At 54.2% G+C, this 19,343-nt stretch overlaps 2 protein-coding genes and 3 pseudogenes across 2 annotated transcripts; 3 read left to right on the top strand and 2 right to left on the bottom strand.

Moving 5' to 3' along the window:
* Positions 1-2,862: 2,862 nt before the first annotated feature.
* Positions 2,863-11,127, top strand: LOC118258248 (feather keratin 1-like). The gene is made up of 2 exons (XM_050715500.1): positions 2,863-2,872; positions 10,792-11,127. The coding sequence occupies exon 2, from the start codon at positions 10,813-10,815 to the stop codon at positions 11,125-11,127; it is 315 nt and encodes a 104-aa protein (XP_050571457.1). The 5' UTR covers positions 2,863-2,872; positions 10,792-10,812.
* On the top strand, positions 3,205-3,519 carry LOC118258239 (feather keratin 1-like). Its single transcript, XM_050715440.1, has one exon. It carries the CDS (start codon positions 3,205-3,207, stop codon positions 3,517-3,519), a length of 315 nt encoding a protein of 104 aa, XP_050571397.1.
* On the bottom strand, positions 7,367-8,145 carry LOC118258256 (feather keratin 1-like; annotated as a pseudogene).
* A 3,847-nt stretch (positions 11,128-14,974) lies between the features above and the next one.
* LOC118258238 (feather keratin 1-like) lies at positions 14,975-15,745 on the bottom strand (annotated as a pseudogene).
* A 2,159-nt stretch (positions 15,746-17,904) lies between these two features.
* On the top strand, positions 17,905-18,683 carry LOC118258244 (feather keratin 1-like; annotated as a pseudogene).
* Positions 18,684-19,343: the final 660 nt, after the last annotated feature.

Below are 19,343 nucleotides of genomic sequence, written 5' to 3'. Positions count from 1 at the left end.
GGGCAAGTACTCTCATAGCTCAGGCAGCTCACAGGATGGTCGGCATGTTTTACACAACAGGGCAGGTCTTTGGGTGTGCTGCTGGTCAGGGAACGAGTCTGGCCAAAGTGCTTGGTATGGCAAGGAGAGTGGTGGAGCAAGACACTGTCCCTGTGAACAATTCCTCTGGTTTTCGGCTCAGGAGAGCAACCTTTGCCTTCCTCACAGCAGCTGACAACATGGGTTGCCTGAAGAGCGCAGAAGACAGCCACAAGAGGGAACAAGGTCAAACAAGCAGACAACATGTCACCCCAGAAGGAGTAGCCTTGTGCCAGGGCATTTCAAAACTGCAGCACAGCCCATCTGCCTATGCAGGCAATGAGCTGTGACTGGTGGAGCAGTCTGGGAGCCAGGCCAAGTGGTAGAAGGATGTGCTGTGTCCTCAGGCGAAGGAGGCTTTGGTCATCCAGGAGGGCACTGCATAGGCAGCAGGATATGCAGGACCCCTCCAGCACTTGGGACTCATCTTCTACCCCTTCTGACCTACTCTATGGCTGTTTTACTCAGCTGGGCAGCTGAGCTCCATCACAACTGCTCTCTAATTCCCCCTCCTCAAAGGGAAAGGGGGAGGAAGTGCGATGAAAAGGGATCAAGGGTTGAGATTAAGACAGAGAGATCAATCACTAATTATTGTCATGGACAAGACAGACTCAGAATTGAGAGATTAATGTAACTAATTACCTATTACTAACAAGCTAGAGCAGTGAAAAACTAAAATCAAACTAAAAGCACCTTCCCCCCATCCACCCTCTTCTACATTCTTCCCCTCATGTGGGAACATGCAATGGGGTCTGTGGTCAGTCCATCAAACTTCGACTCTGCCCCTCCTTCACAGTAACTCTCTGCACTTGTTCCAAATTAGGGTCCCTCCCACAAGATTTATTCCTTCCCAAATTGCTCCTGCATGGGCTTCTCACAGGCAGCAGCTCTTTAAGAACTGCTGCAAATATGGGTCCGTACCACGGGGTCCATCTGTCAGGAGCAAACTGCTCCAACACGGGTTCCCCCATGGGCGGCAGCTCCCCTCAGAACCCCTGCTCCTGTGTGGGCTCCTGTCCACGGGCTGCAGCTCTGGCCCAGGGCCTGCACCACTGTGGTCCTCTCCATGGGCCACAGCCTCCTTCAGGCAAGATCCACCTGCTCCACTGGGGGATCTTCCATGGGCTGCAGTGTGGAGATGTGCTCCACTGTGCTACCCATGGACTGCAGGGGGACAGTCTGCTCCACTAGAGGCCTCTCCATGGGCCGCAGGGGAACTTCTGATTGAATGGAGTCAAATCCAGCTGTTGACCGGTCACGAGTGGTGTTCCCCAGGGTTGTCGGTGTTGGGGCCCATCCTCTTTAATATCTTTGTTTATAAAGACATCATAGCCCTGGAGTGTGTCCAGAGAAGGGCTACAAAGCTGGTGAAGGGTCTGGAGCACAAGTCCTGGGAGGAGCAGCTGAGGGAACTGGGGTTGTTTAGTCTGGAGAAGAGGAGGCTCAGGGGAGATGTTACTGCCCTCTACAACTACCTGAAAGGAGCTGGGGGTCAGCCTCTTCTCACAGATAACTTGTGATAGGACTAGAGGGAATGGCCTCAGGTTGCGCCAGGGGAGGTTCAGATTGGAAATGGGGAGAAATTTCTTCTCAGGAAGAGTAGTTAGGTATTGGAAGGGGTTGCCCAGAGCGGTGGTGGAGTCATCATCCCAGGGGGTGTTTAAAGAAAGATTGGCTGTGATACTTGGGGACATGCTTTAGTGGATGATATTGGTGGTAGGGGGATGCTTGGACCAGATGATCTTGGAGGTCTTTTCCAACCTCAATGATTCCATGATTCTATGATTCTGCTTTAGGACCTGGAGCACCTCCTCCCTCTCCTTCTTCACTGACCTTGGTGTCTGCAGGGCTGTTTCTCACTCCTCGCTGTCCCAGCTGCTGTTGTGCAGGAGTAGTTTTCCTTTTCTTAATTCTGTTCTCACACAGCCCAAAAAAACATTGCATATTGGCTTGGCTCTGGACAGCAGCAGGCCAGTTTGGAGCCAGCTGAAACTGGCTCTTATCTAACATGGGGCAGCTTCTGGGTCTGTTCAGCGTTGAGAAAAGAAGAATGAGAGGGGATCTTAATAATGTTTACAAATATCTTAAGTGTGGGAGACGGAGGGATCTGGCCAACCACTTTTCAGTGGTTTGTGGGGACAGGACAAGGGGCAATGGCCAAAAAAATGATCACAGGAAGTTCCGCACCAACATGCGAAAGAACTTTTTCACGGTAAGGGTGATGGAGCACTGGAATAGCCAGGCCAGGGAGGTTATGGAGTCTCCTTCTCTGGAGATATTCAAGTCCCGTTTGGACGCTTACATGGGCAACCTGCTCTAGGGAACCTGCTCTGGCAGGGGGGTTGGAACCGGTGATCTCTTGAGGACCCTTCCAACCCCTACAATTCTGTGATTCTGTGACATCTCTAACAGAGACCACCCCTGCAGAACCCCGTTACCAAAACCTTGCCACGGAAACCCAATACACCCTCCAGCACTTAGGACTCATCTGCTGCCCTACTGACGTGTTCCCGCCCAGGGAAATGCTTGACCTCTCATCTTGTTACTTAAAAGGAGATTCTGATGCCAATTGGGCAAATCTGAAATGAGGAAATGAAATGGCAGAGTTGACGGAAACCAAAGCACAACCTGTGCCATTAGGAAGGCTATTTTGCATTTGAGGTGAGTCTGCTGGAAAATTACAGCCTGCGTAGAGTGACTGTGGGCCTGGGGCGATGCAGGAGAGGTATAAAAGAGGCCCCATCTCCTCACTCTCTTCATCCACTCCTCTCACCTCCATCTCCCTGGGAACAAGGTGAGTCTGAAGGCCTTTCTCCTCCTTTTCATCCCTGGGGAGTTCTCATAACATGCCTGCACCTTCCTCCTCTGCTGGGTTTTCGGGTTGCTAGTCATGGGCGATGGAAGGGGTCAGGAGATGTGTCATGAAGTGAAGCTGTGGCTTGGCTGACATACGTCCTGAGATATGGGCTTGGTGGGGAGCTCCTTTGGCCTGAAAGTTCTTGCCAACGCTGCTGGGGACAAAGAGAAGGAGACGGCTGTGGGCCTCCTTAGACATCTGCCAGCTCCCCAAACAGCATGTGCCGTTCCTATCCTCCCTCCCACAAGGTGCACGTTCTGCCCCGAGACATGTCCTGCTACAACCAGTGCCTGCCGTGCCTGCCATGTGGACCCTGTGGCCCGACCCCGCTGGCCAACAGCTGCAATGAGCCCTGTGTCCAACAGTGCCAGGACTCCACCGTCGTCATCCAGCCCTCTCCCGTGGTGGTGACCCTGCCTGGCCCCATCCTCAGCTCCTTCCCGCAGAACACCGCCGTGGGATCCTCCACCTCTGCTGCCGTTGGCAGCATCCTCAGCTCTCAGGGAGTGCCCATCTCTTCCGGGGGCTTCGGCCTCTCTGGCTTTGGCAGCCGCTACTGCGGCACAAGGTGCCTCCCCTGCTAAAGCTGCTGGTGATGGCCCTGGAGAAAAACCCCCAGGGACCCAGATGTTGGCAGCGGATAGGGCACAGAGCATAAGCTTCTTGTGTTCAGGGTGACCAAACCTCCCCATCACCCCTTGGAAGAAGATGGGTCTCTCGGAGAGCATGGCCCATGCCTGCCTTTCCCCTCCTCCACTCTCTCCTTTCCCACCAATGTCCTTGTTACTCAGCACGGTTCCACTGTGTTCTGAGTCCCACAACGTCATCATTGAGAGGACATGCTGGCCCTTCTCCCTCAGTGGAGCAGACAGGTGGTCAAATGGTGGCATGCCCACCAAGGCCACACAGCTCAGGCTCTCGTCTGCCCCTGGTGCTTCCTGCACTGGGGCCCCCTCTCAGAGTGACCTCGTTTCCCCCATTTGACTCTAATATTAAAGTTCTGCTGCATCTCAGCCTTCGCCTCTGAGTTGTCCTTCCCCTGCAGCTACTCTTCCAGGATGCCTGGGGAGAGAGTTGTTGCTCACAGGTAGTTCTGGGAGCGGGTGGTTGCTGATGCTCATGCTTAGCAATCATTGACACAGGCTTGCATTCAGAATGCCTCTTCATGCATCAGGTCACCATCTGGATTCTAAATATCTGCTTACTTAGAGCTGGATGGAATCATCCAATGTAGTTGAGTGGCCTCTGTGCATTTTGGTGTGCACACTGTTTCTTCTTCTCTGATTAGCACAACAGCATGAAGCAAGTAGTAAAGAACGAGGGATGACTATGTCCTTGACAAGATGGAGGGCATAGCTGCCCAGGAGGAGCCAGGAAAACCCTTCCTAACAACAACACTGCAGAACTTGCTGTGCTTGGTCAAAGTCTTTCTTGCTACAGAGCCCAAAACTGGGCACAGTGTTCTAGATGCATTTGGAGGAGTGCTGAGCAGAGTGGGATTGTCACTGCCGTCAATGACACCAAGCTGAGTGGTGCAGTTGATAGAAAAGAAGGAAGAGATGCCATTCAAAGGGACCTCCACAGGCTGGGGAAGTGGGCCTATGTGAAGCGCATGAGGTTCAACAAGTCCAACTGCAAGGTGCTGCACCTGGCTCAGGGCAGTCCCACACAGGAGTACAGACAGGGAGAAGAACTCATCGAGAGCAGCTGTGTGGAGAGAGACTTCGAGAGAGACTTTATCCTACTCTGCCCTCGTGAGGCCACATTTGGAGTAGTGAGTCCGGGTCTGGGGCCCCCGGCACAAGAAAGATGTGGACTTCTTAGAGCGAGTCCAGAGTAGGGTAAAATATGATCAGATGGCTGGAGCGCCTCTCCTATGAAGAAAGGCTGAGAGAGCTCGAGATGTTCAGCCTGGAGAAGAGATGGCTCCTGGGAGACTTCATTGTAACCTTTCAGTACTTAAAGGGGTCTCAGAAAAAAAGGTTGAGAAGGACTCTTTACTTGGGTAGAACATGATAGGGCAAGGGGGAATGGTCTTAAACTAAAAGGGGACAGATTTAGACTAGACCTTAAGAGGAATTTCTTCACTGTAAGGGTAGTGAGGCACTGGAACAGGTTGCCAAGAGAAGTTGTGGATGCCCCATCCCTGGAGGTGTCCAAGGCCATTCTGGATGGGGCCTTGGCCAATCTGATACAGCAAGTGGCATCCCTGTCTGTGGCAGGGGGGTTGGAGTTAGATGGTCTTTAAAGTCCCTTCCAACCTGAGCCCTTCCATGATTCTGTAATTCTATGATTCTTGAGCTCCTGACTATGCTTCTGCTCACACAGCCCAGGATGTCATTGGTGTCCTCGGTGTCTCGGAGCACTGCTGGGAGTCACTTCTCTCTGGATGGGTTTACCACCCAAGTAACTTTTCCTGGACCAGCTTTTGGTCTGCTGCCATAGAGGGGCTGCAAGATAGATGATGTGGCGTGAGGGCAGGCTGGCAGGAAGGCATCTGCCAGACTGGGCTCTGGGTGACTGCAGTGCTGCTTTGGGGAGCTTGTGGACGGCCCTTAGAGACACTCAGAAAGCACCTGCTGTCTCTCCTCCTGCCCTCAGTCTCTCCCTGCCTCCCTCTTCCCCACAAAGTTTTGCAGGAAGCCCAGGGAACAGACGGAAGGAGTAGGGGGAGGACCGTGTGGTGGGTTGACCCTGGCAAGCATCTAAGCACCCACCATGCACTCGCTCACACTGCAGCCGCAGCAGGACAGGGGAGAGAGTTGAAAGATGAAGAGACAGGAAACCTCCCCGGCTAATATAAAGACATTTTAAGGAGGGAATGGGAAACAAAAGCCCAGCAAGTCTCTGCAGGATGGCTACTTTGGAAGAACTGTCCCGCTGTTTTGTTGCCAAGCATGATGCTCTATCATATGCAATATCATTGCATGGAAGGAGTAGGGGGAGGAGGACATGCACTGCCTGTGAGCCTGTCTGGTGGGCTTACCCCCAGCAAGGATCTAAACACCCGCCACCCACTCGCTCACACCACAGCCACAGTAGGATACGGGTGGCAGTTGTAAGACCAAGAGACAGAAAAAATTCCCAGCCAATATAATGACATTTTAAGAAGGGAATGAGAAAAAAAGACAAAAAGATAATGATGTAAAGGCTGTGACTGACCACCTTTCACCAGCAGACCAATGGCAAGGAAGTCTCTGCAGAACAGCAAGTTTGGAAGAACTGTGCCGCCGTTTTGTTGCCACGCATGATGCTCTATGGTATGCAATATCCCTTTGGTAAATTTGGGTCAGCTGTCCTGACTGTGTCCCCTCCTGAAAACTTCCCCACCCCTAGCCTGCTCTGTTAAGGTGCAGAGACGGAAACATAGAAGGCCTTGACACTGAGCTAAATCATTGGTGCATCACCTCCACTGTTTTAGCCACACAATCAGAACACAGCACCATATTGCCTATGGTGAAGACAATTGCCTCCATCACAGCCAGAGCCAGTACAGCCTGCTTCCCCCACTCCCTCTCCTGGCCTGCTCTGGGGCCATTTTCTGCACGAGTCTCCCTGCCCAGCACAGCTGCCCCCAGAGCAGAAGGAATTGCCACCCCTCCTCTCGCCTCTCTTCCTCTCCCCTGCTGCCCCCTTCCCAGGAACCTGCGTGGCTGCTGCCCTCGCAAGGTCTCCTGCAGCTCTGGCTCCTCACTGGAGGTCAGCAGTGGCCACATGCCACCTTCAGCAGAATGTGCGCTGAGGCCAAGACGGCATGCCAGGTCAGAGAGGCAGCAAAGCTGGACCTGATGGCCAGCGGCCCTGCAGAACTCATGGACACTTCCCTCATGTGTGAGTGACTGTGCTTTCCCAAGGGGCCCTACTGCACAGGGCCTCACTCTTTGGGAAAGTGAATGGACCCATGTGCCCAATACGCCCACCGAAGTCCCCAGAGGAACAGCATTAGTCCTGACAGCTGGTGTCTGGAGTGTCTGCAGGGGAAGGAAAACTCAGAGGCGCAGGCTGGGATGCAGCAAAACTTTAATATTCGTGTCAAAAGATGGAAACGAGGTTGCCCTGAGAGGAAGCCCCAGTGCAGGAAGCACCAGGGGCAGATGAGAGCATGAGCTGTGTGGCCATGATGGGCATCCTGCCAGATGTCTATATGCCCACTCCACTGAGGGAGACAGGACAGAAGGTCCTCTCTAGGCTGATGTGTTGGGACTCAGAGCTCAGTGGAGCTTTGGTGAGTAACAAGGACATTGGTGGGAAAGGAGAGAGTGGAGGACTTAAAGGCAGACTTGGGCCGTGCTCTCCGAGAGACCCATCTTCTTCCAAGGGGTGATGGGGAGGTTTGGTCACCCTGAACACAAGAACCGTATGCACTGTGCACAGTCAGCTACCAACATCTGGGTCCCTGGGGGTCTTTCTCCAGGGCCATCACCAGCAGCTTTAGCAGGGGAAGCACCTCCTGCCGCAGTAGCGGCTGCCAAAGCCGGAGAGGCCAAAGCCCCCAGAGGAGATGGGCACTCCCTGAGAGCTGAGGATGCTGCCAACAGCAGCGGAGGTGGAGGATCCCACGGCAGTGTTCTGCGGGAAGGAGCTGAGGATGGGGCCAGGCAGGGTCACCACCACGGGAGAGGGCTGGATGAAGACATTGGAGTCCTGGCACTGCTGGACACAGGGCTCATTGCAGCTGTTGGCCAGCGGGGTCGGGCCACAGGGTCCACATGGCAGGCACGGCAGGCACTGGTTGTAGCAGGACATGTCTCGGGGCAGGAAGTGTACCTTGTGGGAGGGAGGGACAGGGGGAGAACAGTTGTGAGGTAGGAGCAACCTGCCAGCCCACCACTGGATAGCAACAGCACATGCTGTTTGGGGAGCTGGCAGATGTCTAAGGAAGCCCACAGCCATCTCCTTCCCTTTGTCCCCAGCAGCGTTGGCAAGAACTTTCAGGCCAAAGGAGCTCCCCACCAAGCCCACATCTCAGGACATATGTCAGCCAAGCCACAGCTTCACTTCATGACACATCTCCTGACCCCTTCCATCGCCCATGACTAGCAACCCGAAAACCCAGCAGAGGAGGAAGGTGCAGGCATGTTATGAGAACTCCCCAGGGATGAAAAGGAGGAGAAAGGCCTTCAGACTCACCTTGTTCCCAGGGAGATGGAGGTGAGAGGAGTGGATGAAGAGAGTGAGGAGATGGGGCCTCTTTTATACCTCTCCTGCATCGCCCCAGGCCCACAGTCACTCTACGCAGGCTGTAATTTTCCAGCAGACTCACCTCAAATGCAAAATAGCCTTCCTAATGGCACAGGTTGTGCTTTGGTTTCCGTCAACTCTGCCATTTCATTTCCTCATTTCAGATTTGCCCAATTGGCATCAGAATCTCCTTTTAAGTAACAAGATGAGAGGTCAAGCATTTCCCTGGGCGGGAACACGTCAGTAGGGCAGCAGATGAGTCCTAAGTGCTGGAGGGTGTATTGGGTTTCCGTGGCAAGGTTTTGGTAACAGGGTTCTGCAGGGGTGGTCTCTGTGAGAAATGTCCAGAAGCTGCCCATGAACTGCCCGCGGACCTCCTCTGAGGAGGTCTGCCCCCAGGGCAGGCTCAGACATGGATGGTGGGAGGCAAGGGACACACAGGCCTCAGCCTCCTGGCCCAAGAGATCGGGTTGTGTGTAGGAGCTCTCGAGTGTTTTGTGGAGGGAAAGAAAGGGTTGCAGAAAACATATCCCCCCTGGCTAGGTCCCAGGCAATGAGTCTTCCAGCATTAGAGCTTCAGCATGCCTCCTCTGCCATGTCCCAAAGCCCTCCTCAGGCCACAGCACAAGCCAGCACACCACTGGGGGAGCAAGGAAGGTCCCCCTCAGCTAGTGAGGGCTGGCAGGAACCAGCACTGCCACTTGGCTGGACATGTTCAGGGAGGGGACTTGCTCACAATGGTGCTGGCTACAGAAACATCACCCATACTCCATCAAGGAGGCAATGCATCCCTGCTGCATGAACAAAGCTCTTCCCTGCCCTGCAGACATGGGAGACAGCTGGGACACACCCCAGGAGGGCAAGGGAATGCCTTCAGCAGGCAAGCTTCCTGGGAGAGACTCTCCCTGCCCAGGAAAAGTCATGCTCTAATTTGGGATTGGCCTCGTGCCACGCTTTTGGCTTGAGGCCAAGCAAGAGTGCCTGCTGTCTGCAGGCCTGAGCACCATGCATGCCAAATCCCCCTCTGGCCAGGCAGCTCCATGCGAGCCCGAACGTGAGCTGTGCCATGCTCCAGGCAGCCCCAACAGCCATCACCCTGCAGCATGACCTTCGGGCAAGTACTCTCATAGCTGAGGCAGCTCACAGGATGGTCGGCATGTTTTGCACAACAGGGCAGGTCTTTGGGTGTGCTGCTGGTCAGGGAATGAGTCTGGCCAAAGTGCTTGGTATGGCAAGGAGAGTGGTGGAGCAAGACACTGTCCCTGTGAACAATTCCTCTGGTTTTTGGCTCAGGAGAGCAACCTTTGCCTTCCTCACAGCAGCTGACAACATGGGTTGCCTGAAGAGCGCAGGAGACAGCCACAAGAGGGAACAAGGTCAAACAAGCAGACAACATGTCACCCCAGAAGGAGTAGCCTTGTGCCAGGGCATTTCAAAACTGCAGCACAGCCCATCTGCCTATGCAGGCAATGAGCTATGACTGGTGGAGCAGTCTGGGAGCCAGGCCAAGTGGTAGAAGGATGTGCTGTGTCCTCAGGCGAAGGAGGCTTTGGTCATCCAGGAGGGCACTGCATAGGCAGCAGGATATGCAGGACCCCTCCAGCACTTGGGACTCATCTTCTACCCCTTCTGACCTACTCTATGGCTGTTTTACTCAGCTGGGCAGCTGAGCTCCATCACAACTGCTCTCTAATTTCCCCTCCTCAGAGGGAAAGGGGGAGGAAATGCGATGAAAAGGGATCAAGGGTTGAGATAAGGACAGAGAGATCAATCACCAATTATTGCCATGGACAAGACAGACTCAGAATAGGGAGAATAATGTAATGAATTGCCTGTTACTAACAAGGTAGAGCAGTGAGAAACTAAAAACAAACTAAAAACACCTTCCCCCCCCAGCCAAATTCTACGTTCTTCTGGACATTTCTCACAGAGGCCACCCCTGCAGAACCCCGTTACCAAAACCTTGCCACGGAAACCCAATACACCCTCCAGCACTTAGGACTCATCTGCTGCCCTACTGACGTGTTCCCGCCCAGGGAAATGCTTGACCTCTCATCTTGTTACTTAAAAGGAGATTCTGATGCCAATTGGGCAAATCTGAAATGAGGAAATGAAATGGCAGAGTTGACGGAAACCAAAGCACAACCTGTGCCATTAGGAAGGCTATTTTGCATTTGAGGTGAGTCTGCTGGAAAATTACAGCCTGCGTAGAGTGACTGTGGGCCTGGGGCGATGCAGGAGAGGTATAAAAGAGGCCCCATCTCCTCACTCTCTTCATCCACTCCTCTCACCTCCATCTCCCTGGGAACAAGGTGAGTCTGAAGGCCTTTCTCCTCCTTTTCATCCCTGGGGAGTTCTCATAACATGCCTGCACCTTCCTCCTCTGCTGGGTTTTCGGGTTGCTAGTCATGGGCGATGGAAGGGGTCAGGAGATGTGTCATGAAGTGAAGCTGTGGCTTGGCTGACATATGTCCTGAGATGTGGGCTTGGTGGGGAGCTCCTTTGGCCTGAAAGTTCTTGCCAACGCTGCTGGGGACAAAGGGAAGGAGATGGCTGTGGGCTTCCTTAGACATCTGCCAGCTCCCCAAACAGCATGTGCTGTTGCTATCCAGTGGTGGGCTGGCAGGTTGCTCCTACCTCACAACTGTTCTCCCCCTGTCCCTCCCTCCCACAAGGTACACTTCCTGCCCCGAGACATGTCCTGCTACAACCAGTGCCTGCCGTGCCTGCCATGTGGACCCTGTGGCCCGACCCCGCTGGCCAACAGCTGCAATGAGCCCTGTGTCCAGCAGTGCCAGGACTCCAATGTCTTCATCCAGCCCTCTCCCGTGGTGGTGACCCTGCCTGGCCCCATCCTCAGCTCCTTCCCGCAGAACACTGCCGTGGGATCCTCCACCTCCGCTGCTGTTGGCAGCATCCTCAGCTCTCAGGGAGTGCCCATCTCCTCTGGGGGCTTTGGCCTCTCCGGCTTTGGCAGCCGCTACTGCGGCAGGAGGTGCTTCCCCTGCTAAAGCTGCTGGTGATGGCCCTGGAGAAAGACCCCCAGGGACCCAGATGTTGGTAGCTGACTGTGCACAGTGCATACGGTTCTTGTGTTCAGGGTGACCAAACCTCCCCATCACCCCTTGGAAGAAGATGGGTCTCTCGGAGAGCACGGCCCAAGTCTGCCTTTAAGTCCTCCACTCTCTCCTTTCCCACCAATGTCCTTGTTACTCACCAAAGCTCCACTGAGCTCTGAGTCCCAACACATCAGCCTAGAGAGGACCTTCTGTCCTGTCTCCCTCAGTGGAGTGGGCATATAGACATCTGGCAGGATGCCCATCATGGCCACACAGCTCATGCTCTCATCTGCCCCTGGTGCTTCCTGCACTGGGGCTTCCTCTCAGGGCAACCTCGTTTCCATCTTTTGACACGAATATTAAAGTTTTGCTGCATCCCAGCCTGCGCCTCTGAGTTTTCCTTCCCCTGCAGACACTCCAGACACCAGCTGTCAGGACTAATGCTGTTCCTCTGGGGACTTCGGTGGGCGTATTGGGCACATGGGTCCATTCACTTTCCCAAAGAGTGAGGCCCTGCGCAGTAGGGCCCCTTGGGAAAGCACAGTCACTCACACATGAGGGAAGTGTCTATGAGTTCTGCAGGGCCGCTGGCCATCAGGTCCAGCTTTGCTGCCTCTCTGACCTGGCATGCCGTCTTGGCCTCAGCGCACATTCTGCTGAAGGTGGCATGTGGCCACTGCTGACCTCCAGTGAGGAGCCAGAGCTGCAGGAGACCTTGCGAGGGCAGCAGCCACGCAGGTTCCTGGGAAGGGGGCAGCAGGGGAGAGGAAGAGAGGCGAGAGGAGGGGTGGCAATTCCTTCTGCTTTGGGGGCAGCTGTGCTGGGCAGGGAGACTCGTGCAGAAAATGGCCCCAGAGCAGGCCAGGAGAGGGAGTGGGGGAAGCAGGCTGTACTGGCTCTGGCTGTGATGGAGGCAATTGTCTTCACCATAGGCAATATGGTGCTGTGTTCTGATTGTGTGGCTAAAACAGTGGAGGTGATGCACCAATGATTTAGCTCAGTGTCAAGGCCTTCTATGTTTCCGTCTCTGCACCTTAACAGAGCAGGCTAGGGGTGGGGAAGTTTTCAGGAGGGGACACAGTCAGGACAGCTGACCCAAATTTACCAAAGGGATATTGCATACCATAGAGCATCATGCGTGGCAACAAAACGGCGGCACAGTTCTTCCAAACTTGCTGTTCTGCAGAGACTTCCTTGCCATTGGTCTGCTGGTGAAAGGTGGTCAGTCACAGCCTTTACATCATTATCTTTTTGTCTTTTTTTCTCATTCCCTTCTTAAAATGTCATTATATTGGCTGGGAATTTTTTCTGTCTCTTGGTCTTACAACTGCCACCCGTATCCTACTGTGGCTGTGGTGTGAGCGAGTGGGTGGCGGGTGTTTAGATCCTTGCTGGGGGTAAGCCCACCAGACAGGCTCACAGGCAGTGCATGTCCTCCTCCCCCTACTCCTTCCATGCAATGATATTGCATATGATAGAGCATCATGCTTGGCAACAAAACAGCGGGACAGTTCTTCCAAAGTAGCCATCCTGCAGAGACTTGCTGGGCTTTTGTTTCCCATTCCCTCCTTAAAATGTCTTTATATTAGCCGGGGAGGTTTCCTGTCTCTTCATCTTTCAACTCTCTCCCCTGTCCTGCTGCGGCTGCAGTGTGAGCGAGTGCATGGTGGGTGCTTAGATGCTTGCCAGGGTCAACCCACCACACGGTCCTCCCCCTACTCCTTCCGTCTGTTCCCTGGGCTTCCTGCAAAACTTTGTGGGGAAGAGGGAGGCAGGGAGAGACTGAGGGCAGGAGGAGAGACAGCAGGTGCTTTCTGAGTGTCTCTAAGGGCCGTCCACAAGCTCCCCAAAGCAGCACTGCAGTCACCCAGAGCCCAGTCTGGCAGATGCCTTCCTGCCAGCCTGCCCTCACGCCACATCATCTATCTTGCAGCCCCTCTATGGCAGCAGACCAAAAGCTGGTCCAGGAAAAGTTACTTGGGTGGTAAACCCATCCAGAGAGAAGTGACTCCCAGCAGTGCTCCGAGACACCGAGGACACCAATGACATCCTGGGCTGTGTGAGCAGAAGCATAGTCAGGAGCTCAAGAATCATAGAATTACAGAATCATGGAAGGGCTCAGGTTGGAAGGGACTTTAAAGACCATCTAACTCCAACCCCCCTGCCACAGACAGGGATGCCACTTGCTGTATCAGATTGGCCAAGGCCCCATCCAGAATGGCCTTGGACACCTCCAGGGATGGGGCATCCACAACTTCTCTTGGCAACCTGTTCCAGTGCCTCACTACCCTTACAGTGAAGAAATTCCTCTTAAGGTCTAGTCTAAATCTGTCCTCTTTTAGTTTAAGACCATTCCCCCTTGCCCTATCATGTTCTACCCAAGTAAAGAGTCCTTCTCAACCTTTTTTTCTGAGACCCCTTTAAGTACTGAAAGGTTACAATGAAGTCTCCCAGGAGCCATCTCTTCTCCAGGCTGAACATCTCGAGCTCTCTCAGCCTTTCTTCATAGGAGAGGCGCTCCAGCCATCTGATCATATTTTACCCTACTCTGGACTCGCTCTAAGAAGTCCACATCTTTCTTGTGCCGGGGGCCCCAGACCCGGACTCACTACTCCAAATGTGGCCTCACGAGGGCAGAGTAGGATAAAGTCTCTCTCGAAGTCTCTCTCCACACAGCTGCTCTCGATGAGTTCTTCTCCCTGTCTGTACTCCTGTGTGGGACTGCCCTGAGCCAGGTGCAGCACCTTGCAGTTGGACTTGTTGAACCTCATGCGCTTCACATAGGCCCACTTCCCCAGCCTGTGGAGGTCCCTTTGAATGGCATCTCTTCCTTCTTTTCTATCAACTGCACCACTCAGCTTGGTGTCATTGACGGCAGTGACAATCCCACTCTGCTCAGCACTCCTCCAAATGCATCTAGAACACTGTGCCCAGTTTTGGGCTCTGTAGCAAGAAAGACTTTGACCAAGCACAGCAAGTTCTGCAGTGTTGTTGTTAGGAAGGGTTTTCCTGGCTCCTCCTGGGCAGCTATGCCCTCCATCTTGTCAAGGACATAGTCATCCCTCGTTCTTTACTACTTGCTTCATGCTGTTGTGCTAATCAGAGAAGAAGAAACAGTGTGCACACCAAAATGCACAGAGGCCACTCAACTACATTGGATGATTCCATCCAGCTCTAAGTAAGCAGATATTTAGAATCCAGATGGTGACCTGATGCATGAAGAGGCATTCTGAATGCAAGCCTGTGTCAATGATTGCTAAGCATGAGCATCAGCAACCACCCGCTCCCAGAACTACCTGTGAGCAACAACTCTCTCCCCAGGCATCCTGGAAGAGTAGCTGCAGGGGAAGGACAACTCAGAGGCGAAGGCTGAGATGCAGCAGAACTTTAATATTAGAGTCAAATGGGGGAAACGAGGTCACTCTGAGAGGGGGCCCCAGTGCAGGAAGCACCAGGGGCAGACGAGAGCCTGAGCTGTGTGGCCTTGGTGGGCATGCCACCATTTGACCACCTGTCTGCTCCACTGAGGGAGAAGGGCCAGCATGTCCTCTCAATGATGACGTTGTGGGACTCAGAACACAGTGGAACCGTGCTGAGTAACAAGGACATTGGTGGGAAAGGAGAGAGTGGAGGAGGGGAAAGGCAGGCATGGGCCATGCTCTCCGAGAGACCCATCTTCTTCCAAGGGGTGATGGGGAGGTTTGGTCACCCTGAACACAAGAAGCTTATGCTCTGTGCCCTATCCGCTGCCAACATCTGGGTCCCTGGGGGTTTTTCTCCAGGGCCATCACCAGCAGCTTTAGCAGGGGAGGCACCTTGTGCCGCAGTAGCGGCTGCCAAAGCCAGAGAGGCCGAAGCCCCCGGAAGAGATGGGCACTCCCTGAGAGCTGAGGATGCTGCCAACGGCAGCAGAGGTGGAGGATCCCACGGCGGTGTTCTGCGGGAAGGAGCTGAGGATGGGGCCGGGCAGGGTCACCACCACGGGAGAGGGCTGGATGACGACGGTGGAGTCCTGGCACTGTTGGACACAGGGCTCATTGCAGCTGTTGGCCAGCGGGGTGGGGCCACAGGGTCCACATGGCAGGCACGGCAGGCACTGGTTGTAGCAGGACATGTCTCGGGGCAGAACGTGCACCTTGTGGGAGGGAGGATAGGAACGGCACATGCTGTTTGGGGAGCTGGCAGATGTCTAAGGAAGCCCACAGCCATCTCCTTCCCTTTGTCCCCAGCAGCGTTGGCAAGAACTTTCAGGCCAAAGGAGCTCCCCACCAAGCCCACATCTCAGGACATATGTCAGCCAAGCCACAGCTTCACTTCATGACACATCTCCTGACCCCTTCCATCGCCCATGACTAGCAACCCGAAAACCCAGCAGAGGAGGAAGGTGCAGGCATGTTATGAGAACTCCCCAGGGATCAAAAGGAGGAGAAAGGCCTTCAGACTCACCTTGTTCCCAGGGAGATGGAGGTGAGAGGAGTGGATGAAGAGAGTGAGGAGATGGGGCCTCTTTTATACCTCTCCTGCATCGCCCCAGGCCCACAGTCACTCTACGCAGGCTGTAATTTTCCATCAGACTCACCTCAAATGCAAAATAGCCTTCCTAATGGCACAGGTTGTGCTTTGGTTTCCGTCAACTCTGCCATTTCATTTCCTCATTTCAGATTTGCCCAATTGGCATCAGAATCTCCTTTTAAGTAACAAGATGAGAGGTCAAGCATTTCCCTGGGCGGGAACACGTCAGTAGGGCAGCAGATGAGTCCTAAGTGCTGGAGGGTGTATTGGGTTTCCGTGGCAAGGTTTTGGTAACGGGGTTCTGCAGGGGTGGCCTCTGTGAGAAATGTCCAGAAGAACGTAGAATTTGGCTGGGGGGGGAAGGTGTTTTTAGTTTGTTTTTAGTTTCTCACTGCTCTACCTTGTTAGTAACAGGCAATTCATTACATTATTCTCCCTATTCTGAGTCTGTCTTGTCCATGGCAATAATTGGTGATTGATCTCTCTGTCTTAATCTCAACCCTTGATCCCTTTTCATCGCATTTCCTCCCCCTTTCCCTCTGAGGAGGGGAAATTAGAGAGCAGTTGTGATGGAGCTCAGCTGCCCAGCTGAGTAAAACAGCCATAGAGTAGGTCAGAAGGGGTAGAAGATGAGTCCCAAGTGCTGGAGGGGTCCTGCATATCCTGCTGCCTATGCAGTGCCCTCCTGGATGACCAAAGCCTCCTTCGCCTGAGGACACAGCACATCCTTCTACCACTTGGCCTGGCTCCCAGACTGCTCCACCAGTCATAGCTCATTGCCTGCATAGGCAGATGGGCTGTGCTGCAGTTTTGAAATGCCCTGGCACAAGGCTACTCCTTCTGGGGTGACATGTTGTCTGCTTGTTTGACCTTGTTCCCTCTTGTGGCTGTCTCCTGCGCTCTTCAGGCAACCCATGTTGTCAGCTGCTGTGAGGAAGGCAAAGGTTGCTCTCCTGAGCCAAAAACCAGAGGAATTGTTCACAGGGACAGTGTCTTGCTCCACCACTCTCCTTGCCATACCAAGCACTTTGGCCAGACTCATTCCCTGACCAGCAGCACACCCAAAGACCTGCCCTGTTGTGCAAAACATGCCGACCATCCTGTGAGCTGCCTCAGCTATGAGAGTACTTGCCCGAAGGTCATGCTGCAGGGTGATGGCTGTTGGGGCTGCCTGGAGCATGGCACAGCTCAAGTTCGGGCTCGCATGGAGCTGCCTGGCCAGAGGGGGATTTGGCATGCATGGTGCTCAGGCCTGCAGACAGCAGGCACTCTGGCTTGGCCTCAAGCCAAAAGCGTGGCACGAGGCCAATCCCAAATTAGAGCATGACTTTTCCTGGGCAGGGAGAGTCTCTCCCAGGAAGCTTGCCTGCTGAAGGCATTCCCTTGCCCTCCTGGGGTGTGTCCCAGCTGTCTCCCATGTCTGCAGGGCAGGGAAGAGCTTTGTTCATGCAGCAGGGATGCATTGCCTCCTTGATGGAGTATGGGTGATGTTTCTGTAGCCAGCACCATTGTGAGCAAGTCCCCTCCCTGAACATGTCCAGCCAAGTGGCAGTGCTGGTTCCTGCCAGCCCTCACTAGCTGAGGGGGACCTTCCTTGCTCCCCCAGTGGTGTGCTGGCTTGTGCTGTGGCCTGAGGAGGGCTTTGGGACATGGCAGAGGAGGCATGCTGAAGCTCTAATGCTGGAAGACTCATTGCCTGGGACCTAGCCAGGGGGGATATGTTTTCTGCAACCCTTTCTTTCCCTCCACAAAACACTCGAGAGCTCCTACACACAACCCGATCTCTTGGGCCAGGAGGCTGAGGCCTGTGTGTCCCTTGCCTCCCACCATCCATGTCTGAGCCTGCCCTGGGGGCAGACCTCCTCAGAGGAGGTCCGCGGGCAGTTCATGGGCAGCTTCTGGACATTTCTCACAGAGACCACCCCTGCAGAACCCTGTTACCAAAACCTTGCCACGGAAACCCAATACACCCTCCAGCACTTAGGACTCATCTGCTGCCCTACTGACGTGTTCCCGCCCAGGGAAATGCTTGACCTCTCATCTTGTTACTTAAAAGGAGATTCTGATGCCAATTGGGCAAATCTGAAATGAGGAAATGAAATGGCAGAGTTGACGGAAACCAAAGCACAACCTGTGCCATTAGGAAGGCTATTTTGCATTTGAGGTGAGTCTGCTGGAAAATTACAGCCTGCGTAGAGTGACTGTGGGCCTGGGGCGATGCAGGAGAGGTATAAAAGAGGCCCCATCTCCTCACTCTCTTCATCCACTCCTCTCACCTCCATCTCCCTGGGAACAAGGTGAGTCTGAAGGCCTTTCTCCTCCTTTTCATCCCTGGGGAGTTCTCATAACATGCCTGCACCTTCCTCCTCTGCTGGGTTTTCGGGTTGCTAGTCATGGGCGATGGAAGGGGTCAGGAGATGTGTCATGAAGTGAAGCTGTGGCTTGGCTGACATATGTCCTGAGATGTGGGCTTGGTGGGGAGCTCCTTTGGCCTGAAAGTTCTTGCCAACGCTGCTGGGGACAAAGGGAAGGAGATGGCTGTGGGCTTCCTTAGACATCTGCCAGCTCCCCAAACAGCATGTGCTGTTGCTATCCAGTGGTGGGCTGGCAGGTTGCTCCTACCTCACAACTGTTCTCCCCCTGTCCCTCCCTCCCACAAGGTACACTTCCTGCCCCGAGACATGTCCTGCTACAACCAGTGCCTGCCGTGCCTGCCATGTGGACCCTGTGGCCCGACCCCGCTGGCCAACAGCTGCAATGAGCCCTGTGTCCAGCAGTGCCAGGACTCCAATGTCTTCATCCAGCCCTCTCCCGTGGTGGTGACCCTGCCTGGCCCCATCCTCAGCTCCTTCCCGCAGAACACTGCCGTGGGATCCTCCACCTCCGCTGCTGTTGGCAGCATCCTCAGCTCTCAGGGAGTGCCCATCTCCTCTGGGGGCTTTGGCCTCTCCGGCTTTGGCAGCCGCTACTGCGGCAGGAGGTGCTTCCCCTGCTAAAGCTGCTGGTGATGGCCCTGGAGAAAGACCCCCAGGGACCCAGATGTTGGTAGCTGACTGTGCACAGTGCATACGGTTCTTGTGTTCAGGGTGACCAAACCTCCCCATCACCCCTTGGAAGAAGATGGGTCTCTCGGAGAGCACGGCCCAAGTCTGCCTTTAAGTCCTCCACTCTCTCCTTTCCCACCAATGTCCTTGTTACTCACCAAAGCTCCACTGAGCTCTGAGTCCCAACACATCAGCCTAGAGAGGACCTTCTGTCCTGTCTCCCTCAGTGGAGTGGGCATATAGACATCTGGCAGGATGCCCATCATGGCCACACAGCTCATGCTCTCATCTGCCCCTGGTGCTTCCTGCACTGGGGCTTCCTCTCAGGGCAACCTCGTTTCCATCTTTTGACACGAATATTAAAGTTTTGCTGCATCCCAGCCTGCGCCTCTGAGTTTTCCTTCCCCTGCAGACACTCCAGACACCAGCTGTCAGGACTAATGCTGTTCCTCTGGGGACTTCGGTGGGCGTATTGGGCACATGGGTCCATTCACTTTCCCAAAGAGTGAGGCCCTGCGCAGTAGGGCCCCTTGGGAAAGCACAGTCACTCACACATGAGGGAAGTGTCCATGAGTTCTGCAGGGCCGCTGGCCATCAGGTCCAGCTTTGCTG

This window comes from Cygnus atratus, chromosome 25 (genome assembly GCF_013377495.2).
Source record: "Cygnus atratus isolate AKBS03 ecotype Queensland, Australia chromosome 25, CAtr_DNAZoo_HiC_assembly, whole genome shotgun sequence".
Classification (NCBI taxonomy): domain Eukaryota; kingdom Metazoa; phylum Chordata; class Aves; order Anseriformes; family Anatidae; genus Cygnus; species Cygnus atratus.
Note: the sequence above shows the minus strand (reverse complement) of the source record. Positions and strands in the feature narration are given on the sequence as shown.